This window comes from Watersipora subatra, chromosome 5, assembly GCF_963576615.1.
Source record: "Watersipora subatra chromosome 5, tzWatSuba1.1, whole genome shotgun sequence".
Taxonomy (NCBI): Eukaryota; Metazoa; Bryozoa; class Gymnolaemata; order Cheilostomatida; family Watersiporidae; genus Watersipora; species Watersipora subatra.
The window spans coordinates 64216441-64241558 of NC_088712.1; the positions used below are offsets into that span (position 1 = coordinate 64216441).

Sequence of the window (25118 nt, forward strand, 5' to 3'; positions counted from 1 at the left end):
TGAGCACAGTGGCAGGAAGACCATATTTAACACTTGTTGATTGCGGTCCCAGTCGATTTGCCATATGGATGCCACTGCAGAATGAGACGGCAGATGCAGTGACAAAGCAGCTAATGAGAGTGTTTCGTGCGAGAGGAGCGCCTGAAGAGTTATTGATGGATGACGTGCCATGCTTCTCAAGCACTCAGACTAAAGAGTTCTTAGAGAGGCGAGGAGTCGTGCCAGTGTATTGTTGAGCATACAGGCACTCAGGGAATGGTATTGTAGAGAGCAATCATTGTACAATCAAACGGATGGTTGCGCGTTTTGGAGGATCGGTAGAAGCTATGGTATATTGGTACAATGTCTCTCCCAATTCAGACGGCGTGGTACCGATGCAAGCCCTGTTTCAGTATGAGACCAAACTACCAGGTCCGAGCAAGACAGATGTGGGGTCAAGGAACGCAAAATATAGCCCTTTCAAAGAGGGAGACATAGTTTTTGTCAAACCCAGAAATGCCAGATGTGACTCCCATGGAAGATTGGACATGTCACAAATATTGTCGGTGAACATACTCTGAAAGTCAATGGTGTGAATCGACATGTCGCTGATGTAAGATGCGCTGATGGTGAGAGATGTAGCTCCGAGAATGATGTGGTGGAGACGCGGTGTGCTGCTGAGGCATTAAGATGGAGTTCCATATTAACAATCCGGTAGTAGATGTTGATGATATTGACAATGACAATCACATGAGACCAGTTCGGGATAGAAGGCCTCCCCTAAACCTGGCAGATTATCATCTTTTTTGATATTGTTAAGTGATCTGGAGATCAAGGGGGAATGAGGTGAAGTGTTGTTTTATACATGTAACTTTACGTAAGGCTGTCATGCTAACTAAGTGTTGCTAACCTGGACCTGTGGAGACATGCGCATTGGACACGATCTAGCGAGCAAGTTTTTTTGTATTGTACACGTTTTGGCTGTGAACTAATTGGATTATTGAAAGAGTGCAATAAAATAATAACGACGAAATAGCTGATTGTTTATGTATATTAAAGTGACAACAGTTTAATTACAATCTATAACCACGCATCAGTTCCTGCTTGGCCTGGTTCGGGGGTTGCCCTGATTCTACTTCAGTAGAGTGTTTTTACTTCTTTTGTAAAGCAAATTATTTTGTTCGCAACTTGTGCTCAGAAATGTTGGAGCTAATGACTTTCAAAATTCCGTTTTTAAATTTAGTCCACAAATAATCTGTGGTACAGTTTCTCAAGAGCCTAGAGTTCTACAAAGAGAGCATCAGCTTAAGATTATTACAGGTTTTTGGGCTTTACTAAATCTATGAAAAGATCAAGTGGAGCAAGAAAAAGATTTTTAAAAAACATAAAAACAATAAAAAATTATTGCTGCATGATATAAAAGCTGCAGGTACAGCAAAAAAATTGTCTAATATGTCAGAAGGCATTACGCGTAAATTTTTTTGCTTTTCACTGTGTATCCAGAACTATACACTGACCAGGTCAAAGACTAATGTAGTAGTTTCAAACTAAAATATAAGCTTTTTACATACATATTTATATATATATATATATATATATATATATATCCTCGTATATCTCCTATATGCGTGTACGTGAACCACATGAACATATATTTAGAGAATTATAGGACCGTTTAAGAGAGCAATAGCATGACACCTACACGTAACAACAACATTATTGTACCCCTAGAGACCCGCGGTATATGTCGTACGTAATGACACATTTACTTGGAACAAACTTAATCTTTAGCCTAAAGACATCAGAAAGAGAACTGTTTTCTTGTTGAAAATAGTAATGGTTACTAAATAACTGCATGTAGAATTGCTTTTATTCTTTTAATGTAACATTTTGAAAAACCATAACTGGTGATTTCTGGCTTTCACTGGGCCCAGAAGAGTTAGCAATGTATCTTATAGTAAATTCAGTAAACTGTACAAATATCACTGAAATACAAAACTTCACATTTCATTTGTTTGAGACAGGCTATAAGCATTCAAAATAATAATTATATGATTTCAAATCTATCAAATTTCAATTTGCGGCAAGCTCTTCATTCAACAATGCATCTGTAAAAGATGCATCTGTAAAAGATGCATTGCTCAGAGATGCATTGCATTGGTGAGAGAACACAAAGTCAAAATACTGATATGGCATTTGGTTGTCTAAAAGTCCAAACAGAGCGATAAGTATACGAAAAGTATCTAGGTAACGTCTTTATTAGATTAGAGAGCATATAGTTACCTTACCGACTGTGTCCAGGTGAGGAAAATCTATTTTCCAGGACGTAATCGCTGCGATCGATACGATAGCCTTGAAGTCAATGTCAAACGAGGCGGAGAGTAAGTTTTTCCGACGGGTTTGGGGCGACGTCCACGCCGCCATACGGAAGTGAGTCGCCATACGGAAGCGTTTACGAAACAAATATGCCGTCGCTTTCGTTGCCCCCCAGAGCATACCCTGCCAACTCTCACGCATTGGGCGTGAGACTCACGCAATCACCCCAAAGAAAAAATGAAAATGCGCGAGATTTTTGCCCCAATTTCCACAATTTTATATATACTGTCATTGATACATCAATTGCCCCAAAACCAAATCTCACGCATTGCCCCACTCTTTGGTTGGCAGGTCTGCCCCAGAGATTGGCCAAATCCAAGTGATTAGATCTTTAACTAGTACGTATAGGTATGAAATTGAAACAACGATGCGCAATCTATCTTTGAAGACCAGCGTGAGGCTTCGCCATCTGTGACATTTGTTTGGTGAAACTTTTGGTGATTTATCAAACATTCAGTATTCGCCAGAGTGGACTCTGCATGGTTTACTTTCAAAAGATGGAGCAATATTCATGACAATACTTGTAGATGTATTTGAATAGTGGCCAATAGTACAAAAAACGTGTTGTCCAGTAAAGTACAAACGAAAATAAAAAACGTGGAACGATAACTCTTGATATAGAGTCTGAATCATGAAATGACAATTCGTAATTACAATTAATTGACATATACATGTAATGTACTTCCTTTTCACAATAAAACTATGGATCCTGACCAATATCACCGCCTATGCTCATATCGTAATTTTTAAGTGAAGCTGGTTGCAGCCTAGCCCAGGCTGATCATATGCTTAGAGTTCCACCCCTTAACTCAGTTGGCACTACCCGAGTTAAATGTTCTACTATGCTATCATCAAAAGCTATTGGTCATACCCTCTGTGACTTAGAGAGTACAACACAAACCAAATGTTCTAGTATGTTATGAGAAGTTGAAGGATCATTGAGCTTATTAGAAAGCTCAACACTTGCTGTCGCCTATTACACCCATGACGCTTGTCACTTGTGTCTCTCAAACTATTAACAGATAGTCTATTCAGAGTAGCCTGTATCGTTGGGCATTTTTCTGTCTTTTGCTTTTTGAAATGCAGTGATTAAAATGCAGTGATTTTTTACTTATGTGAGCCACACCCTACCCATTGCTTGCCAACTAGGCTGTGCACCTTGATTAGCTAAGCTATTGTGCACATAGAGCCTTTATTGATGATTTCTAGGATGTATTTGTTAGCAACTGTTTTGCATGATGAAAAACTAAAATTTAATTAAAATATCCTATTGCTTGTTTAAAACGTACCTACCTGTCGACCTTTTTTATCCACTACTCCAGCCACACAAAAAACCATTACAATTGTGCTTTAACTTTACTAAGCCTGTGTTGATGTCATACGATCTTCCCGCAGGATTCGAGTTATCACACCAAGGTGATCAGGAGTTATCACACCTTTGTTCCATTTAGTTTGAGCAGCCTTGAAATACATTTTGTAACCCGTTTTCAGGAGAAACCTCATTTCATCAGCATTCATATGATAATGTTACTTGTTAAATGTTTGATCGATCTTACCTGATATCGATCTTGATCCATTGAGTAACTGCTCACTCTCTGGCAGCCAGTTGACTAGTAGACTGTCCTGGGTGTGTATACCGGTATGTTTCAACATTACATGTACAACGCTTTTCAATGCACTGTTTTGCAGGCTACATAAAAGCTTATACATATGTGTAGATGTAGCTTTATAAAAACAAACTTCTTGATACGCTTGAATATATAAAAAATTTATTATATAAATATAAATTTGTTGTTAGGAGCAGACAGTTCATTTCTTCAGTTTGTTTTGACAGAATTCGTAAGTGTAGCGCTTTACAGAAATAAAGTATATGTGCACACAGCTAAGGTACATTGTCCTTGTTATTTTACCTATAAAGTTTATACATGTACAAAAAATATAACATCTACCTTGCAGTAACACAGCTGGTAGGAAAATACTTAATGCTACAGGTGTATTTCAGATGGCTATTAAGCCTGTCAACCAGCATGAGGTATATGTCAACACATGTCAACACGTGTCAACATTATTCAGTACATTTGAAAAGACTCTAAACTAAACTTCATCACCATGACAATTATTGCTGTTTGCTCATCGCTTGATAGAGGTAGTGGTGAGTTAGTGTTGTGAATATTGCCCCATAAAAAGTTGAATTTGTGTTTCATTGCGTTGAAAAACCCATTCTAGTTAGATATACACGACATTAGTTTTTTGCGATCAGCACTGAGGTCATGAACATTATATAAGCAAGGATCTTGTCCAGAAACAGCCGTGGATGGGTTGGATGAAAATCAGACTTGGTACCTCACAGTACCTTGATTTACGAAGATTCTCAACTTTTTTCACTCTGCTATTTAAGCCAGCATAAATATTGGCAACACTAGAACCGCGCATTTAGCAGCTTCTGACTACATGTATATCCTTTCTTGAAAAGATTGTGTAAGCAAGGCTAAATTTGATGCAGCGGAAACAAAGAACAGAAAATCAGAACTTAATATTCCTCAAACATATCAGCTGGCAAAGCTTGAACTTTATCGGCAATAACTGTGGTCCACAGTCAGATGTTACCATTTCAGGTCTGCCAAAATAAAAAAATACGTCTTTCAATTTATGGACAGCTGGTAAGCTACTAAATCTTGTGCTAAGTTTTTTGACTACCAGCTATTTCATTAGCTAATCAACAACCATAAGATATGTGAGACTTCCAAACTTGACTTATGTACATTTGACTTAGATCAAATGTACATAAGTCAACACCAACTGTTAAAAAAGGCTACTCTGTGACGCTTAGCTCCCCCAAGCCACACTTGTCTTTTATGCCATCGTGCACTCTTGGTCGAAACACTGACACTAAAGCTTACAGAAGTAGTTTGGTAAGCCCTCTGTGGACACTGTGCAATGCGTCTATGACCCAGGTTACAAAGAGACTGGAACAGCTAATTTCTTGCCATGGAAGACTACATAATGCATGAAATATTGAAACCGTTCTGGGCTTGAATCAGAGCGTGTTTCTATTAGTCTAATCTCAGAACCCAGGTGGTACTTCAGTACTATATGATGTACCAATATATGCAATTTCACTACAGGCAGACGAGGAGACAGCACAGTAATCCCCACAGTAATGGATTTGTCTGTTAGGTGCGAATTTTGATTACTGTGTGAAATTGTCCTTCCTATGTACCGCATATACAGATTTTGCGATAAATTCAAAAGATGGGGCGGAGCGGAACATGGGCCGTTAAAAACTTAGGCCTTCGGGGATGACTTTTGACCTTGGGCGCGAAAATGGTAATTGTTTGTGTTTGTCGGCATGAGTGAACAACAGCTTTGTACATGCTGGTATGTTTTACATCACCCGTGCATGCATTATTTTGTTGACAAACTTTGCTTTCTCGCTTAGTTACATAAATCAATGTTTTTAATATCTCTCAATATCAAAACGGCAAGGAAGACGCAAGTCTCTTTGATGTGACTCGCTTGGCTTTCTTTTACTAATTTAATCAAAATAATCAGTCGCATGTACAAAGTTACAGAGCTTTAACGTTTATATTACAAATAACAGACGACGATTATTACGATTTAGACGTTAGATTTAATAGAAGTCGGAACTTAGCTCTTCCTTTTTGTTCAATCACTCGAAAGAACATATGAAGGAAGGAGGAAGAAGCTTGGTGAAATGGCCTAAACAATAGTCTAGATAGAATCAAGATGTTCATGCACTGCTGCTTCTACAGCTTAAGTAGTGCATAATATATTTGAATTAATATTAAATTTGTTACAAAGACTAAAAACCATCTCATCAATGACTGTTACTCCTATCTTATTTCAGTAAACGTCAGGAGTTCCACTAGAGTTATTACTGGAACCGGTGTTGTTGTTTTATACATGCCAAGCTATTTTATTTAGGATAATAATTAGTCGATTTGTTTATGGCTTTTTTGAAGTGTCCAAGTATTTATCAAATGAAACAAAATTATCTAAGAGTAAAGTTCATTGTTACTAAATTTTCTTCAAGAGTTGTTTGCAAAATTGTCTTAGATATCGTCTATATTCTGATAAAAATTTTGCCGAATAATATTTGAATCCTCATCTATTATCTCAGCCAATTTAACTGTTTATTTTTTGGTTCGTCGTTTCTGTAAAAAGTTGTAGTCTTCAGTGAAGTGGTTCAAAAGATTACATTACATGATTTCAACACTGAAGTCAAAAGTATTCATACAGATCATTTGGCACTTTTTTAATTGTGATATTTGATTGTGATAATTGTTTTAGTTTATGATCAAAGCATTAAAGGTAATGCTTTGTACATAGAGTACCGGAAATTACCATAGCAAAACAATTGACTGCCATTATCTTTCCGATGCTAACATCCATTTCAGCTAACAGTTTACACTGTTAGCAATGAATACTAGTATGTACAGGACCATTAAACATATATTCCTAGATAAATGTTTGAGTATCTCAAAGATGACGACAAGCCACTTGTGCGTGTGACATGGGGATTAAGGGTCTCCTTCAATTCCTAAAAGAACAACAAAAGATCGATAATTTAAAAACCTACAGAGGTTGCACAGCAGCTGTCGATGTCTATTGCTGGCTGCACAGGGCTGTATACGGCTGTGTTGAGCAGATAGCCATTGCAGGCAATGACCAGGGACAGTGAGTGACAAACTTTGCTTCTTTAGATTCTGATTGGTACACTTTATTCTACAAGTTCTTATTGGTCAATATTATATCTACGCATTCTGATTGGTCAACATTCAACGGTCTCTTTCAAATGTTCAAAATCTGTTTTTTGCAGCTGTTATACATAGTTTCTTAATAAGTAGACTGATTTACAAGCTTCAGCTGATCCTATCATCAAAGTAAACTAGTTGATAGATTATCAGTCGAATGATGTCTAGATGCTGCCTCTATGTTCATCTTCTCTTGTTATTTATTAACGTGTTCATTGCTTAGGTATGTCGCTTACTGTGAGAAATACTGGAATACTCTCAAGTCATTTGGTATCAAGCCTATTCTTGTGTTTGATGGACAGAACCTGCCGGCTAAAGCCCATACTGAGAAGGAACGACGAGAGTGAGTATCGCTGAAAGTGCCAGCTATCCTCATCAGGGTTGGCATGAAAAATCAAATTTTATATGACTGGTGAATGCAAGAAGTATTTAAGTCAAGTTAAAGCATGTGAGTCACCAACACTGAAAAGCTGGTTTACCAGCATTTTGATATGCATCACAAAACAAATACAATGTACATGAGAAATAATGGTGAAAAAATCCGATAGAACTTATAAAAAATCAAAGAAATCGTAAATAAAAAATCATATCTGCACCAAAAATTTTTTTCCAACCTTGTCTCTTTGTGTCTGCTTATACCACTTTGTTACCCTCTGTTTAGTTTTTATTGCAAATATCCAGCTCATCATGTATGTTTGACAGTAGTGTTTCAGTTCAAGGATTACCGTCTTTGAGGTAATGTTAGTATTTGTTATTCTCAGATACAAAGAACACCAAGGAGTAAGGATAATTTTAGTATCCTGATATGATATATATCCTGATATATATACATATATCCTGATATATCCTTAACCAAAATTATTTTTAAACTTCTTTATTCAAGCTAATCTTGCAATAGCAAAACTGCACAAAACATAGTTAGAATTGTCAAAAGTTAGACATAACTCAAAGACATTACAGACAGTGTGGCTGGTGGTTGATTTAATGTCACTGCCACAACTAGTAGAGACGAATACAAAAATTATTCAACTTGTCGAAAAACAAATTTTTACAATTTGTTAGCAATAATGGTTTTGGTTCTGTCAAGTATATTATAATTAGTTTTTTTTTCATCACGCTTCAATCTTGATTGGGGTCTGATAATAATTGAAAGTTTATTGAAAGTTAATTGAAAGAATATTGCAAAATTTATCATTTGATTTGACAACATCCAACCTTTTTTTGCTATGATTATTTTTTATATCTTTTTATTGCAAAGGCAGCTATTCGTAGAAATTCGTAGTTAGCTGCGTTTTAAAATACTCTTGCTCGCAAGGCAAACTAAAGGAGGTGAATATAATTTGTTTTTCTTAGATCAGGTAATAAAAAGGTTAGTTGTAAAGTTTTTTAAATTTCCGTATATCGTTCACACAGAAAGTGTCAAACCTCTTAACATAGGAATTTTTAGTAACGATATAAGATTTTTCCATTACATGATGTAAATTCTTTCATTGCATGACATAAATTCTTTCGTTACACGATATAAATTCTTTTGACACGTCATAAAAATTTCCATTACACGATATAAAATTTTCCATTTCATGATATAAAATTTTTTATTATATGATATAAAATTCAAGCAATTATTTGACTTTACACTCAGAGTAATTTCCAACATTTGATGTTTGTAGTTTTACAAGTGAAAATGAAGAAACTAAAGGTGAATCAGACAAAAAATGTAAGAAATGGAAATGGAATTCACTATATTTATGTGTGTTATTCACTGCATTATATGACAGATCTTGCATTACAAATATGTCCCAGAACAAATTCAATTTCTATTTAGACGTTTGAATGTGTTCCTATGAAAATAGTTAATTCAAGGATGAAACAAATTACATTTATATGTGTAGGTTGTGGTGTATATACTATTTTATGAACATCGAGTTTATCTTCCTTCTGTATAAGAAATGCAAAGAGAGATGTATGCATATTAAGTGCTCAGTGCTTCACACAAAACAACAAGCAAGAATAAAATATTACTAAGAACTTAAGCTAGTAATTTTATTGTTGGAATAGAAAAAGTAATAATAAAAATAGGAAAATTGGTTATTATATTTTAGCATGATAAGAGAATAATAAAAAGCATATATTATATATATATTATATAGCATATAGATATATTTTAACATGATTAAATAATAAAAAGCCTAATAAAATAATGAGGCTTAAAAAAACTAGACTTGAAACCAATTTAAAATGATGTACTGTTTAATAAAGTTTGGCTTGAAACTGCTGCCCCGACAGAACTATTAGATATTTGATTGAGATGTATTTTGAGTGTCACGCGATGGCAATGTTGACCTTGCTCTTCTTCTCCTACAGCCGTCGCAAGGCGAACAGAGAGAAGGCCAATGCTTTGTTGGCGGAGGGCAAGAGGGCTGAGGCTAGGCAGTACTTCGAGAGATGCATAGACATCACGCCCCAGATGGCTCATAGGGTCATTGTTGTGAGTAATTGAATACGATGTCTATTATCGATGTCTCAGCTACCAGCAATCGTTGTATGACCTTGGGATTGTCACTCTTCATTCTAGTATAAATTGCTGCTTGAATCACGATGTAAAGCTTCATTTGGCGCAATGTTTGTTTTACGAGGTTGAAAAAGGCTGATGAAATAAATAGAGTTCAAAAATATGAAATACTGTTCAAGATTGAAGTGAAATAGTGTTTTGATGAACCTTTGATACATATGTCTTTGTTACACAATAACTATGTTACACTTATGTTAACTTTTGTTACACAATAACTAACTCATGATTAAAAATCAAAATTCTAACTATGGTGTTCCAAGAACAATACAGTGTACCCCCGGGTTATGATGTGCCTGTTATGCAGTTTTTCCGCTTTACAATGTGACATACAGTCTTTTTTTGCCCCGCTATACAACATTTTTTTACCATACGACATCAACAAAAAAGCATCTCAAAATTCCAATTTGGCAGTCAGTGTGCTGAATATGTCGGAATAGCAAGGATGCTGATATGCTTATCGCCGAAATTCCTCCTACAACGCCTAGAAGAGATACGACGCTCGCTCTCCTTTAGGTCAGCGTTATTTGTTATTAGTTATAGTGAAATCGAAACTGGAAACTGGCGATCAAATTTTAGACATTGACAGATTTAAAGTTTAGTAAAAACATACTAAAGCTTGTTTTAGGTGTGTGTCTATTAATCTAAATTCAAAGTTTATATCATGTGTCTGTCTTGAATATGAGAATGTACTATAGTACGTACTGCACATAGTACATTGTAATGTTACATTTTATTGCTGATCATAACCACTAAATACACTAAAGTTACTGTAGGTAACTATAGTTACTAAGATTAACATACTATTTTGTTACTAAATTTTAATATGTACAGTCAAACATGGATAACTCGAACTTCACGGGACCGAGCGAATGTGTTCGAGTTATCAGAGAGTTCAAGTTATCAGAGCACTGTCACAAGTCCATGTATTTATTTATTTATTAGTAGATACATGCACACATACAAACTATAATATAAATCAAAAGCATAAATGGCTTGTTTCAAATTAAATGCTTCTAATGTAAAGTTTAAAACGTTTTTATCAAAAAGTATAGAGATTTTTCTATCACTTGAGATTGGTTTGTTGTTTGAGGTGCTGTTATTGCCAGGACGTTTTATAGATTAAAATTGGCAAAACTTGATTGTTGTTGAAATGCTCAGAAGAAAAGACATCTTTTTCTTTGGAGCGTTTTAACCGAGATCAATCTTGCCTATTTTTCTTGAAGTTTGCGAAAATTACCTCACTTTTCCTTACTTCCGAAGGGCCATCAATAGGCGGGTGTTTGGTAAAAATCAAATTTCACCAAACCTTTAGAAAAGTCGTTGACAAAAATATTTTGCCGACTGTGGTAATAACGATGCCTATGAATTAATAAAAGTTGAGGTTTACCTCTATGGCTTGGGAAAAAAGTGATTTTCTAAAGCGATAACAACCGTTTCGGTAGCCGTTGGGCAAAAAACTGTTCGAGTTAACAGAGTTGAGGTCGAGTTATTTAAAGCAATTTACCATTACGTGAGAACAGACCAATGAAACCATTCGAGTTAACCATGTGTTCGAGCTATCCGAGAGCGAGTTATCCAAGTTTGACTGTATATAAAATTCTGATGTTTTTTACCAGGCGGTGTTTGCATTAGATGGGTCTATGGTCATTATGGGTCATATGGTCACTATGGGTCTCTATACCCCTCTATATGACATTTTCGCCACGTGTTACGATGCCAACACCGGCACAAATTAATGTCGTATAGCGAGGACCACTGTAGGTGACAATCTGCGAAGTAGCGTCACTCCAATACCAAATATAAATATATATATATATATATACATACAGTCAAACATGGATAACTCATCCACGGATAGCTCGAACACATGGTTAATTCGAACATTTCCTTTGGTCCGTTCCCACGTAATGATAAATTGCTATAGATAACTCGAACTCAACACTGTTAATTCGAACTGTTTTTTTGCCCAACGGCTACCGAAACAGTTGTTATCGCTTTAGAAAATCACTTTATTCAAAGCCATAGAGGTAAACTTCATCTTTTCGTAATTCATAAGCGTCATTATTACCACCATCGGCAAAATATTTTTGTCAACGACTTTTCTAAAGGTTTGGTGAAATTTGATTTATACTGCTATACGATGAGTAGCACGGGCTAGCCGGGTCACGCGCACAAGGAATTTTGCCACGCACATACAAAACAAAAATCGCATGTTGTTTTTGTTTTGTATGTGCGTGGCGAAAGTCCTTGACTGCGTGACCCGGCTAGCCCGTGATGAATAGTTTTCCGACGTTGATTCCGTGTTGAATCAACGTCGGAATGTTGAATGTTTAAAACGTCATAAAAATTGTTGTAATTAAACTTTAACGTTGTCTGAGCTACAAAAAACTATTCATCGTTTGACCTAAACACAGAATACGTGTGTACATTCAATAAGTATCTATTAAAAAAACGTGAGTGATATAGAATGTACGTAAAACCTCGTAAAACTTCTAATTGAACTGCCTCGGAGTGTTGCTCTTAACGAATCCCAGGTAAAGTAAGATAATCTTTGCATAAACTTCAAGAAAAAACGGCAAAATTGATCATGGGTAAAACCCCAAAAGAAAAAAATGTCTTTTCTTTTGAGCATTTCAACAACGATCAAGTTTTGCCAATGTCAATCTGAAAAACGTCCTGGCAATAACATCACCTCAAACAACAAACCAATCTCAAGTGATAGAAAAATCTCTATACTTTTTCATAAAAACTTTTTAAACTTTACATTAGAAGCATTTAATTTGAAACAAGCCATTTGTGCTTTTGATTTATATTATAGTTTGTATATGTACATGTATCTACTAATAAATAAGTAAATATATGGACTTGTGACAGTGCTCTGATAACTTGAACGCTCTGATAATTCGAACACTTGCTCGGTCCCTTGAAGTTCGAGTTATCCATGTTTGACTGTATATTTATTATTGTTCTTTTTTAAGTTTATTTTTAATGGTGTAAGTACCAAATTATAATGTTGTGCAATACTCTATATTTGTACGTATAAAATGTAAATTTATCCGAATGTAATTTTAACTATCATGTGTCTGCTTATCATTGATTAGAAGATTTATCCAGCTTTAACTGGTGACTTGACTCAATTTAATTCATTAACTATCTAACTGTATGGTTTGTAAAAAGTTTTAAGTCGGTTCAAACCACTAGCAAACATGCTCTGAGTTTTAAAGTATAATATATTTTTGTGTGACTTGCTATGCAATATTAGCTCACATAATCACAATTGGGTCACCATGACAAATTGTGACCTAATTTCTATATAAATCACTCGCTATTGACAGTAAACATTTTTTATAATGTTAAATATCAGCGAATACAGCCATGCATTAAACAAGCCTGTGGAAAGGAAAGTCATCCAATCAAAGCACCAGAAGTACGACATAGAGTGACTTGTGCGACTCTTTAATATATTTGTAACGACTTGGATACTTACCCTGAAGTAATATGATCAAATTTTGTCTGTTTTCAGGGCCTTTCTAAAATATAACAAAGTAGTTGACAACTCCAAATATAATGGTTTTTTATTGTATAGAGACATTATTACAGCGTTACAGATACGATAAACGCCAGTAAATTGTTTCAGGATGAAATGATTTTAAATTACAATATCTATTATTTAATAATTATTTGAACAGCTCAGACCGGTATTGATTGGACAGTGGCTTGTTGAGTTGTTTGAATTTAATTGGACAATAAGCTCTGCAGTTTAAGAGACTTGACATCGCTTCTAGAAAGCAACACCACACGCTTTGATTTCTCATAAGCTGGTGTAAGTCAAGGAATCTTGTGTTTCCCCTAGTTAGATCTTTGCTGGCTGGTGTACTTACATTCTGTATTTTCCCAGGCAGCGGTGTCTCAAGGCATAGACTGTATCGTTGCTCCCTATGAGGCAGACGCGCAGCTAGCCTACCTCAGCATCTCTGGAATCGCTCAACTCATCATCTCCGAGGACAGCGATCTGCTCTGCTTTGGTTGTGAGAGGGTCATGTTCAAGTTAGATTTGAATGGAAATGGTATCGTGCAAGAGAGATCACGACTCCTCGAGCACAAATCCTTCCGAAAACGGTTGACATTTGACCACTTCGTCAAGATGTGCATACTTTCGGGTTGTGACTACGTGCCATCGCTGCCTGGCATCGGCCTCGCTAAGGCTTGTAAATTCATCACTCAGAACCAGTCATCTTCCGATAATTCTAGTGTGAGTAGTTGTAACAGTAGTAATAGTGATAGCAGTAGTAGCGAGAGTAGTAATAATAGTAGTAGTAACAGTAGTAGTTGTAGTAGTAGTAATAGTAGTAGTAATAGCAGTAATAGTAGTAGTACTAATAGTAGCAGTAGTACTGGTAGTATTAATAGTAGTGATAGTAGTAGTAAAAGTAGCTGCTTCAATGTGGTGGCTGAAGCAGAGCAATTATGAATTAGATCACTCCACAGAGGGCTTTTAGGTGCAAGAAAAGGCAACCAGTTGAAATATATTGATACTAATATATTGATACGATGTGAAATAAATAAATTCTGTTGATTTTGTTTTTAGGAAATTGAAAATATTTTGTATCTCTGTTGCCACAAGCAAGCCGTTGCTAGAAGCCATTTCAACACTAGTACAGCCTAACACCATTTCTAAGGATTTTCAGGGCTTTTCATGGGCAATGGATCTAATCATGGATTTGGAATTTTAAAATTTCAGGGAAGGCTGATTCGTTGAGCAATTTTCAGCGCATAAGTAGTTTTATTAATTTTACTGTTCAAAGTAGCATCTGAAAACATGACTTCAGATTTTTCAGTAAACAGGTGCTACCATTCACGAGATGAGCATCTCTGAATTTATATGAAAATACTATGGACTTTTATTTGAAGCCAGGCCCATGATGATATGAAACATGTTTTGTATAGGATCTGTAAGGTGTTACATGATATTCATTTATTGCTCAGCATTAGTTGCTACTCAAGCTGAGCAATAACTGATCTCTTGTGGATGTCTTTAGTCTGTTATTCTATCCAGCAATGAGTGTGTGATAGTCCATCATCCATAGACATATAATTTACTAGATGCTACGCAGGCTGCCGCTCTCCATTAAGCTGCCCCAAGGCTCAGTAACTGATGAATACGTTGAAAAATTCAACCATGCATTTATGACCTTCAAGCATCAGGTGGTTTTCGACCCTTTGAGCCGCACAAGAAAACCCATGACACCGCATACAGACACCTGCTGTGACTTGACGGAGCATCCTAAGGATATGGCATTTGCTGGAAGGTAACTGTTTACATTGTTAGTAGCTAGCGGGGTGACAGTAAGGCCTCACTGCATTATATAAATTCTATATGAAGTTTGGTGGTCGGTTGAATCGGTTGATAAAGTTGCCCGGTGGTTGTTTGGCAAGCAAAACTAAAATATTAAAAGACGAATGAGTGAACTTAGCATAATGGTTTAGGTACAGGCTAATGTTTTCAATTGTTGATGTTCAGAAAGGAGTGTTGTGTTGGCGCAAAAAAAGGTAAACACAAATGCTGATGTTTTGAGGTCTATTCTTAGCACATCAGCTATTTTAACATTTTTTGTTCAAAGGAACATCTGAAAACAGAGATTCAAATATTTCAGTAAAAAGTTGTCTACCATGCTCTAGGCCAGCGTTTCTCTGTAAACGTATGGCACTTTCACGCGGGTAAATAATTGGCTGTCTGAGAATAATTTAGTTTGGAAGATTGCTCGACATTTTATGAAGTAGAATTGAGTATTTTTATTATTATTGTCATTTTCAAATGTCTATCAGTTTTAAAGAACTCTAATTGACTGAAAAACTGAAAGATTTATGAGAATAAAAAGTAGCAAGTTAATTCATCAAGTTTAACATAATATGCTGCCTCAAGTTTAACATAATATGCTGCCTCAAGTTTGACATAATATGCTGCCTCAAGTTTAACATAATTAATTCCACACATTAGTGACATCAGTAATGACGAATGTTTCGTTTTCATCTGTTCTACATACGTTCGTAAAAACCTTTTAAAAAAAAAATATAAAACCCACCTTTTCTGACCTCGGTATCGTCTAGAGGGCCAACACCAAAGTTAAACAAACGTGGACCCACCTTTTGAAGTTTTTATTCATTGTTTATCTATTCTTCCTTTTTATGTGCACTTTTTATTTATTATGCAGTAATATATAATAATATATATATTATATATAATATATATAATTACGCAGTAATATAATTCTAATTATATAATTATGCAGTAATATATAATGTTATATAAACGTGTGTACTCACATGCGGTTGATGCCAAGAAGAAAGCTCTCCCAATCTCCCCACGCCTTTATACTCCTGTAACTTCTCGTACTTCCCGTAACCTCTCGTACTTCCCGTAACCTCTCGTACTTCCCGTAACCTCTCGTACTTCCCGTAACCTCTCGTAACTACCTGTAACTACCATGACCTCGGGCATTAGCGTAGCCCGCGGCCCACCAGCTCGATTATACAACATGCCCTTTTTCTTTTCTTTTTTTGTATGGGCCACTAACCCTCCAGAAATACATTGGGACTCATTCATCAACTCACCTTGCTGGTGAAGTTTACCTTACGCTTTAACCCAGGTCTTCCTCCATCGACACCTCCTGCGTACCATCATCACTCCCGAGCAACCCGGGGCTGCTGTCGTACTCGGCCGCACTACTCTCCTTATCTCCTCCACCTCCTTCACCACCTCCGTGACCTCCGTCTCCACCACCGTGACCTCCGTCACCACCACCGTGGCCTCCGTCACCACCACGGTGACCTCCGTCACCACCACCGTGACCTCTGTCACCACCACCGTGACCTCTGTCACAACCAACACTACTTCCACCAACATCTCCAACACTACTCTCAACTGGCTCGGAAACTGGTAGTTGGGCCGATAACGACTCCTCAACCTCAGATTCCGCCCCTTCCGTCATGACCACGCTCTCCCCAGTGGAGACGGGCCTAACAGGCATCCTGTGGGAAGTCTCCCCCTGGGCCGTAATCGGCTGCTCAGGGGGTGGCGCCACAGAGCTGGGAATTGATATAGGCTCAGACCTATTCACCTCGGCCTGACCCTCCTCCGGTGCAAGCCTACCACCCGCAATCCTCCTCTGAACTTTGGCCAACTGCTCAATGGCCGCCCTGAATGCCTCTGCATTCTCAAACTCATTGACCGCTGCCCTGCGCTCGGCAGCCAGTCTGACCAACTCTGTCTCGAACTTCCTACGTACCTCCGCCTCCTCTCGCTCAATACTAGCGATCCTCTTCCGGCAACCTTCCATGTTCATCATCCCATCACTGGTCACGTCTGCTAAAAAAGAGCTCACCTTCCCCATAATGGGTACTGGTGCAGCAACTTGTCTAGCACCGCCACTCACCTCAGCATAACTCCTCACCTTCCTCTGAGGCGCTGGTACTTCCTCACTGCCCTTCCTTTTCCCTGCCTCCGTGCTCACTGGACCACCTGTACCTCGACGGGGGCATCCACTAACAGCGTGCCCGGTCTCCCCACACCACTGGCAGATGGGTACCTTGCAGTCCTTCTGCCAGTGTCCACTTCTCCCGCACCTCCTGCAAGCATTACCAGGGCAATTTACCGCCAAGTGATCTCGTTTAACTCTACATATCATACACCAAATCTTACCGCTACTGCCATATACTACAGGCTTCTTAGCCTCACTACCGTCCTTCCTCTCCCCCACTCTCTCCTCACTGCAATCCTTCTCCGGTCGTCCGCCACCACTAGCCTCGCCACCTGAACTGCTTGCCATTTGTGATCGTAGTTTTGATGGAATTTCTTTACAACAATCTGCAACATGGCAACCATCTTTTAACAACGGTTAATAGTAAAAACTATCTTTATCTAGCCGAGGTTTACTGACCCGACCACTCCTTGTAACAGTGCTTTTGGCTATTGCCCCTTCTCTAGTACCCTGCGAGGTTCGGGTATCTCGACTACTCACATCGGGATCCCCACTGGCTAGGCCACTTCCAACCGTGGCACCGGGTGGTTCCTCCGATTCATCATTTAAACCACCTATTCTCTCCCCGCCTACACCAGGCCTAGGCTGGTTGTCTACCCAGTACTGCGTTTCACCTTCCTCACTATCCTCAAACAACTCACAGAAATCATTAGGGATGTTATGGTTAGCACCCTGACTACCGGTGTTAGTATCGTTAGAAGAACCCCAGGAGAGATTGTTATTAAGAGGAAAAAGATGTTTCCTATTTCTCCTGATCTCACCCGAACCAACACGTATCCAATAACTTTCTGGTGTACTGTCTCTCCTTACCACCGTACCTGCTGCTCCTGTGTCAGTAGGCGCTTTCACGTAGACAACCTGTCCTGGCTCTAATTCCGGCAATTTTTATACCCTATGCTGGATATCCCAACTACTTTTCAATTTCAACTTCCTTTCCCTTTCTCTACTTTCGAACTCCTTGTAATCTACTTCCCCTTTACTGCTCACACCCAAATTCGATTTAACCGCTCTGCCAAACATTAGTTCCCCGGGCGAGTACCCAGTTGACAAAGGGGTTGTTCTATACACTAACAATGCCATCTCCTTATCCCGCTCTTTTCTCCACAAACTTTTCACTGTTTTAACTGCACTTTCTGCCAAACCTTTACTCTGCAGATATCGAGGGCTACTAGTAATTACCCTGATACCGTACAAATCTGCAAACTTTCTAAACTCTTGACTATCATAACAAGGCCCGTTATCTGACCGCAGAATGCTAGGAATACCGAATCTAGCAAACACTTTCTTCATAACCGCTATTACCTCCCTAGATGTTTGAGCGTTGATGTGCAGTGCCTCAATCCACCTGGAATAGTAATCAACTATCAACAAATATAACTTGCCATCTAATACAAACACATCACTACCGAGTACTTCCCAAGGCTTTGTTGGCAACTCATATTCAACCATGGGTTGGTGCTTGACTGTCCCATGGATGATACAGGTATCACATTGCCCTATGAACTCATAGATATCTACGCTAACTCCTGGCCACCAGAAGTGGCACCTAGCTCTCCGACGACATTTATCAATTCCCTGATACCCAACATGACACTTCTCTAAATACAACCTTCTCATAGACCTAGGTATGTATACCCTGTCTCTAAAGAAGAGTAAACCATCCCGTACAGTAAGCCATTCCCTTGCACTATAAAGCTTTAGAAGCTCACTGCCCAACCTTTTGCCACCTCTCGGCCAACCTTCCGTAACAAATTTTAAACATTCAGCAGCCTCATCATCTATCAACATTTCCGACCTTAATTCCATCGTTAAACTGTCCGTAAAATTGTCAGTAGTCACACTGCTAACTACAGCTGTATCTACATCCTCACTCCTACCCATTTCATTTTCGCTGTCCAGCTTGCCATTAGGTCGGCTCAAAGAGTCGGCCAAATACATTTGCTCCCCGGGTGTATGAAATATTGTGTAGTCATACCTCATTAACCTCATTTTAAACCTCTGAACCCTGACTGGTAAGGCTGACAAGTCCTTCTCACCTAACAGTGAAATAAGTGGCTTATGGTCAGTCTCAACCTCAAACTTTCTGCCTACTAGATAGTAGTCAAACTTCTCACATGCCCATGTAATTGCCAATGCCTCCTTCTCTATCATCGCATACCTTTCCTCTGCCTCAGACATTTTTCTCGACGCATACTCCACTGGCTGCCACACATTACCCTCCGTCAATTGTAGCAATACTGCCCCTACTGCGTTTCTACTGGCATCTGCAGACACCCTATGCCTCCTACTCATATCAAAGGCACACAAAACGGGTGCTTTAGACAAGGCTTGCTTAACCTTCTCGAAAGCCTGTTCCTGATCTGGACCCCAATACCACTGTGATCTACTCCCTGACACCTTATATATAGGCGTACACAACTCTGCCAACTCGCTACTGAACTTACTCAAATAATTTACCATCCCTGTAAACCTCCTAGCCTCAGTTTTATTAACCGGCGACTTCAAGCCTAGAACTGCCTCTACTTTACATGGGTCTGGCTTAATGTCAGCCGCACTAACCAAATGGCCCAGAAACTTAATTTCACTTTTTCCAAACTCGCACTTATCCTTCCTTAACGTCATGCCTGAACGCCTGATTTTTCCTAGCACCTCCCTTAACCTTGACCAATGTTCATCTGCATCCCTTCCATATACTAGGACATCGTCCATTAAGCATACTACTCCCTTCATGCTCCCAATAACTTTTTCCATTGCTCTCTGGAAAAATTCAGGAGCTGAGGAGATACCAAACGGCATTCGATTGAACCTATATCTACCCCAAGGGGTGATAAAGGTCGTCAATGACTTTGATCCCTCCTCCACCTGAACTTGCCAAAACCCTGAATTCGCATCTAACTTCGAAAACATCGTCCCCTTAGACAACTCACTGAGCAGATCTGAAATCTTAGGCAAAGGGTAAACCTCTCGCTTGACAGATCTGTTCAGTCCAGTTAAATCAACACACATCCTTATCTTCCCTCCTGCCTTAGGCGCTATAGTTAGCCCTGAGCACCACTCAGTAGGTTCTTCAACCTGCTCAATCACTTTCTTTTCCAACATGTCATCTAACTCCTGCTTAGCCTGTTCCCTTAAACCTGCTGCTATAGGCCGAGGCGAGTACAGCCTCACTGGCTCTATACCTTCCTTCAACTTAATCTTAAAGATACCTGGCATAGTGCCTAAACCTTCAAAAACTTCCCCGAACTCCTTTACTGGGTCAAACTCGCTGTTGCTCACCGCGTTGACTACAGCCAACAAATTCAGCTGCCTCAACTCGGTTATACCCAACAAGTTTGTCCTTGATCCCTTCATCACGTATACCTCTGTCTCCATAAACCTATATTTACTTTCCAACTGAACACCTGCTTTACCGACTACTCTTAGCTTACGACCATCTATTCCCGCCAAGACAGTAGATGGCTCCTCTAGCCGTAGGTTCAGCCTTTCGGCCGTCCCCTCGGTTACAGTCGACACCTCTGCCCCAGTATCAAACGTAAATTCAACGTTCTTCCCATTGACCTTCAAAACCTCTACAATTCTCCTTCCTAGTCAACTGTCATCCTCATACTTATCCCTAGAACCAGAGAACCTAACACTTCTGCCCTTACTACTATCTTGGTACCTCTCCTTATACTTCTCCCCCTCAAACCTATCCATACTGTTGTCTCTGTACCTGCCAAATTGGCCTCTAATTTCGCGGGGGCTTTCTCGGCCCCTGTACCTCTCCCCACTACTGTCCCTGCTACCATACCGCTCGTAGCTATTATCTCGACTACCTCCTGACCTCCTACTACTACTTCGCCCGTCATAACCTACTTCTCTCCTATCCCTACAATAACGGGATACATGTCCTCGCTGTCCACAACAAAAACATTTAATGGAGGGACAACTCCTCATCTCATGCCCACTACGTTTGCAATTGTAGCATACTCTACCTTCACTGCCTTCTCTACTGCCTGCTCTATATCTAGAGACATGCCTCTCCCTGCTATTATCTCTACTTTCTACTGTCACTGTCCTTGTGATACTCCCTGCCTCTTGTCCCATATCTACTAGTACCTTGCTCTTCACTACCATAATACTCTCTACTACTCCTAGGGCTACCCCTAGGGGAAGATCTACCTGCTGAATCATAACTTCTATCTCTATCCTTACTCCTGTACTGCACTCGGCTATCAAATTCTGATACCTTTGCTACTTCTCTCTTAACCTCACTCTTTAAATCGGTACTTCTACCCTCACCTCTCAAAAATCTATCAGAGCTGTTGGCCATTTCACGAGCCCTCAATGCCTCCTGCAATAACGCCCAAGTAAGATTGGCATTCTTCATTAACTCTCTACTTACTTCTCTATCTCTCAACCCGTTGACCGCCACAATAAGGGCAAACCTTACCCTATCATTATCGTTAGTCACCTCTGCATATCTGCTCAAACTCTCTACCCGTTGTAAAAACTCTCTATCACTTTCCCCAAGTGTCTGCCTAGCCGTAAGGAACTTATGCCCCTTTACAAACATACTCTCCTGTCTACCATAATAACCCTGTAAAACCTCCACTGCCCCTTCATAAGTAGAATTTACGCCATCTACGTCAAACCCTGCACCCCTCCATACTTCTCTACCACTGTGCCCAATAGCTCTCAATAGTGGCACTAACCTAGCTCTACCTCTCATAATAGGGCGTCTATCGCCACCTTCACTTTCGTAACCTCTTCTCTCGACAGCACTCTCAATACATAAATTCATCTCCTCTATGAATCTCTCCCACGACCCATCACCGTGCTCTTCAAACACCAGCTTCGGAAACCCACTCTCCATCTCTACCCGATACAATATCTCCCTCACCACAAATACACTCTACCCCACTCGTATAATTAGTGTAACTCCCACCTCCGAATATGTAATAAATAATTACACCTCACCAACACCGCTACTTCACCGCTACTACACCTCACAACACTACCCTACCCCACGTTACCTCACCTGCACGCCCGTGAAAGGGTCTACTCAACCGTTTTAACTTACCCGCAACCAGAAAATTTATCGCTAATGATAACAAAACAAGAAAAAAAAATCAGAGCTTCGTCAACTGCGCCATGTTATATAAACGTGTGTACTCACATGCGGTTGATGCAAGAAGAAAGCTCTCCCAATCTCCCCACGCCTTTATACTCCTGTAACTTCTCGTACTTCCCGTAACCTCTCGTACTTCCCGTAACCTCTCGTAATCCTGCTGTACGCATGTGGCAAAAGGTTGGGCAGTGGCTGCCCAACCTAACCATACAGCGTATGGTTAGACCAATAGTTGTGATATGAAAGGTTGTGGTTATACGCACTTGTTAGTAGACTTGCGATTTGAATGTCGCGAATTTAAATCCAATACAAAAGTGATTTTTTGTTGCTAAAACTTTATCGCTATAACTGGACAGACGACTGACAAACACCAAGATTTGTATATAATAGATTGGTTTCTAGATACGAAATTTTCTATTTTGCAAAACGGTTCCTGAAACGCAATGATTTCGCAAGTAGAGATCTCACTATACATCTAGAATTATATGTAGACTAGCTGTGCTTCCCGGCGTTGCCCGGGTAATCAAGTCTTTGGTCAAAAAGTTGATTTGTATTCAACATATAACAACATTTGTCATTCTAACTTTCAAACTGCATATCATGAGAAAAGTTTTGATGGATAGCTTCTGATGGAACAGTTGCCTTTTTTATACACACACTTTTATGCAAGAATTGTTATTATTAATTCAACATATTCAGGATTTTTATTTTTTTTCTCAGTTCGTATTAATTGTATAATTACCAAATCATATTTTGTAATCGTAGAAAGACAGACTTAATTTAGCTATTACTTGCTAATTATTTTACATTTACATCTAAACCCTTTTATAGTTGTTTCATTTTTTAAAATTTATTTGACCTGCTCAAAACATTTTCCTCAGGGTATGAAGTTTGAAAGTTGCAGTTGCTTGACAAAGTTTAAAAACCTTAAAAGTTGATTTTATTTTCTCTCAAATAATTATTTTATCTACACAAAACACTTTTCTCATGATATGTAGTTTGAAAGTCAGAATGGCAAATGTTGTTATATGTTAAATACAAATCAATTTTCTGTCCAAAAATGTTTTCATTACATGAACAATGCCGGGTAGTACAGCTAGTTCATTTATTTTACCAATACAGTGAAACACGGATAACTCAAACTTCAAGGGACCGAGCAAAAGTATTCGAGTTATTAGAGCATTCAAGTTATCAGGACAGCCATAAGTGCACGTATTTATCAGTAGATACATGTACATATACAAACTACATATCAATCAATAGCATAGATTGCTTGTTGCAAGTTAAAGGGTCTCTCGTGTGAAGTTTTAAATATTTTTAATCAGAAAGTATAGATATTTTTCTATCACTTGAGATTTGTTTGTTGCTTTAGGTGATGTGACTGCCAGGACGTTCTCAGATTAAAATTGGCAAAACTTGATCGCGGTTAAAACGCTCAGAAAAAATACATACGTATTTTTCTACCAAGCGTTTTAACCAAGGTCAATTTTGCAGTAAGTCAGTTATTACAAAACTGCTTTACTATTAAAAACCCATTATAAATTTTGCCGATATTACTTTAAAGTTATCCAAATTTTACCTCGCTTTTCTTGCATTCGGAGGGCTTATCGCTAAGCGGATGTTTGGTAAAATTTGATTTTTGCAAACCTTTAGAAAAGTCGTTAATAAAAATATCTGCCGATGTTGGTAATAACGAGGCCTAAGAACTACTTAAAGTCGATGTGTATCTCTATGGCTTGGAATAAAGTGATATTCTAAAGCGATAGTAACAACCGTCTCGGTAGCCGTTTGGCAAAAAACTGTTCGAGTTAACGGAGTTTCGGTCGAGTTATCTCAAGCCATTTATCATTGCGTGGAAACGGACCAAGCAAATCCATTCGAGTTAATCATGTGTTCGATATATCTGAGGGCAATTTATCAGAGTTTCTCTGTATATGTTTGACAAACATATGCTAATAATGAATTTTTTGAGCTTCGGCAAAAATATTTCATTTATTTGGCAGAGTTTAAAAACTTTACAGTTTTGTAAGTTTTCATTTTCTCTCAAATCATTTCTACTATACAATCGATACTGGTGCAAATATACAATCAATACTGGTGCAAATATACAATTGATACTGGTGCAAATATACAATCGATACTGATGCAAATACACAATCGATACTGGTGCAAATACACAATCGATACTGGTGCAAATACACAATCGATACTGGTGCAAATACACAATCGATACTGGTGCAAATATACAATCGATACTGGTGCAAATATACAATCGATACTGGTGCAAATACACAATCGATACTGGTGCAAATATACAATCGATACTGGTGCAAATATACAATCGATACTGGTGCAAATATACAATCGATACTGGTGCAAATATAAAAATGAGATATCGTATTGTCTTTGTCTGACCGAATAGAGAGATAATGTCAAAGCTCTTCCCAAAAATGTTCACGTGAGAAGAATTGGCCTTGACCCATAGTAATTGAACCTTACGAAAAAATTTCTTAACAGGGGCATCGTAACGTGTGAGCGGTAACGCTAAAATAATAGCTATAGCTGGACAATCAAAACGACGATTACACCTACGACCAATTTTGAGATATATATATGTAAAAAACCTCAGTTATATGTAAAAACTCCATAAATGAAGTTCAACTTTTGCTGTTACGACCAGTTCTTCCGCTCCCCTTGTTTCAGGCTTTCTTTTATTTGATCACTTACAAGTACTTTCTCCTTCACACTTAATACAATACATATTCGGT

At 38.5% G+C, this 25118-nt stretch overlaps 2 protein-coding genes across 2 annotated transcripts in view; one reads left to right on the plus strand and one right to left on the minus strand.

Annotated features, from left to right (window-relative positions):
• Nucleotides 1–2337, minus strand: part of LOC137396436 (cubilin-like) — a 54055-nt gene extending 51718 nt beyond the window's left edge. Inside the window, exon 1 of the mRNA XM_068082717.1 lies at nucleotides 2268–2337. The gene's annotated coding sequence lies outside the window, so the exon portion shown is untranslated. The remainder of the gene's footprint in view (nucleotides 1–2267) is intronic.
• Nucleotides 2338–6833: 4496 nt separating this feature from the next.
• LOC137396727 (exonuclease 1-like) overlaps nucleotides 6834–25118 on the plus strand; it is a 35910-nt gene continuing 17625 nt past the window's right edge. The window contains exons 1-5 of the mRNA XM_068083036.1: nucleotides 6834–7053; nucleotides 7354–7473; nucleotides 9495–9618; nucleotides 13601–13954; nucleotides 14806–15011. Coding sequence (XP_067939137.1) covers nucleotides 6890–7053; nucleotides 7354–7473; nucleotides 9495–9618; nucleotides 13601–13954; nucleotides 14806–15011 — 968 coding nt within the window. The 5' untranslated portion in view covers nucleotides 6834–6889. The remainder of the gene's footprint in view (nucleotides 7054–7353; nucleotides 7474–9494; nucleotides 9619–13600; nucleotides 13955–14805; nucleotides 15012–25118) is intronic.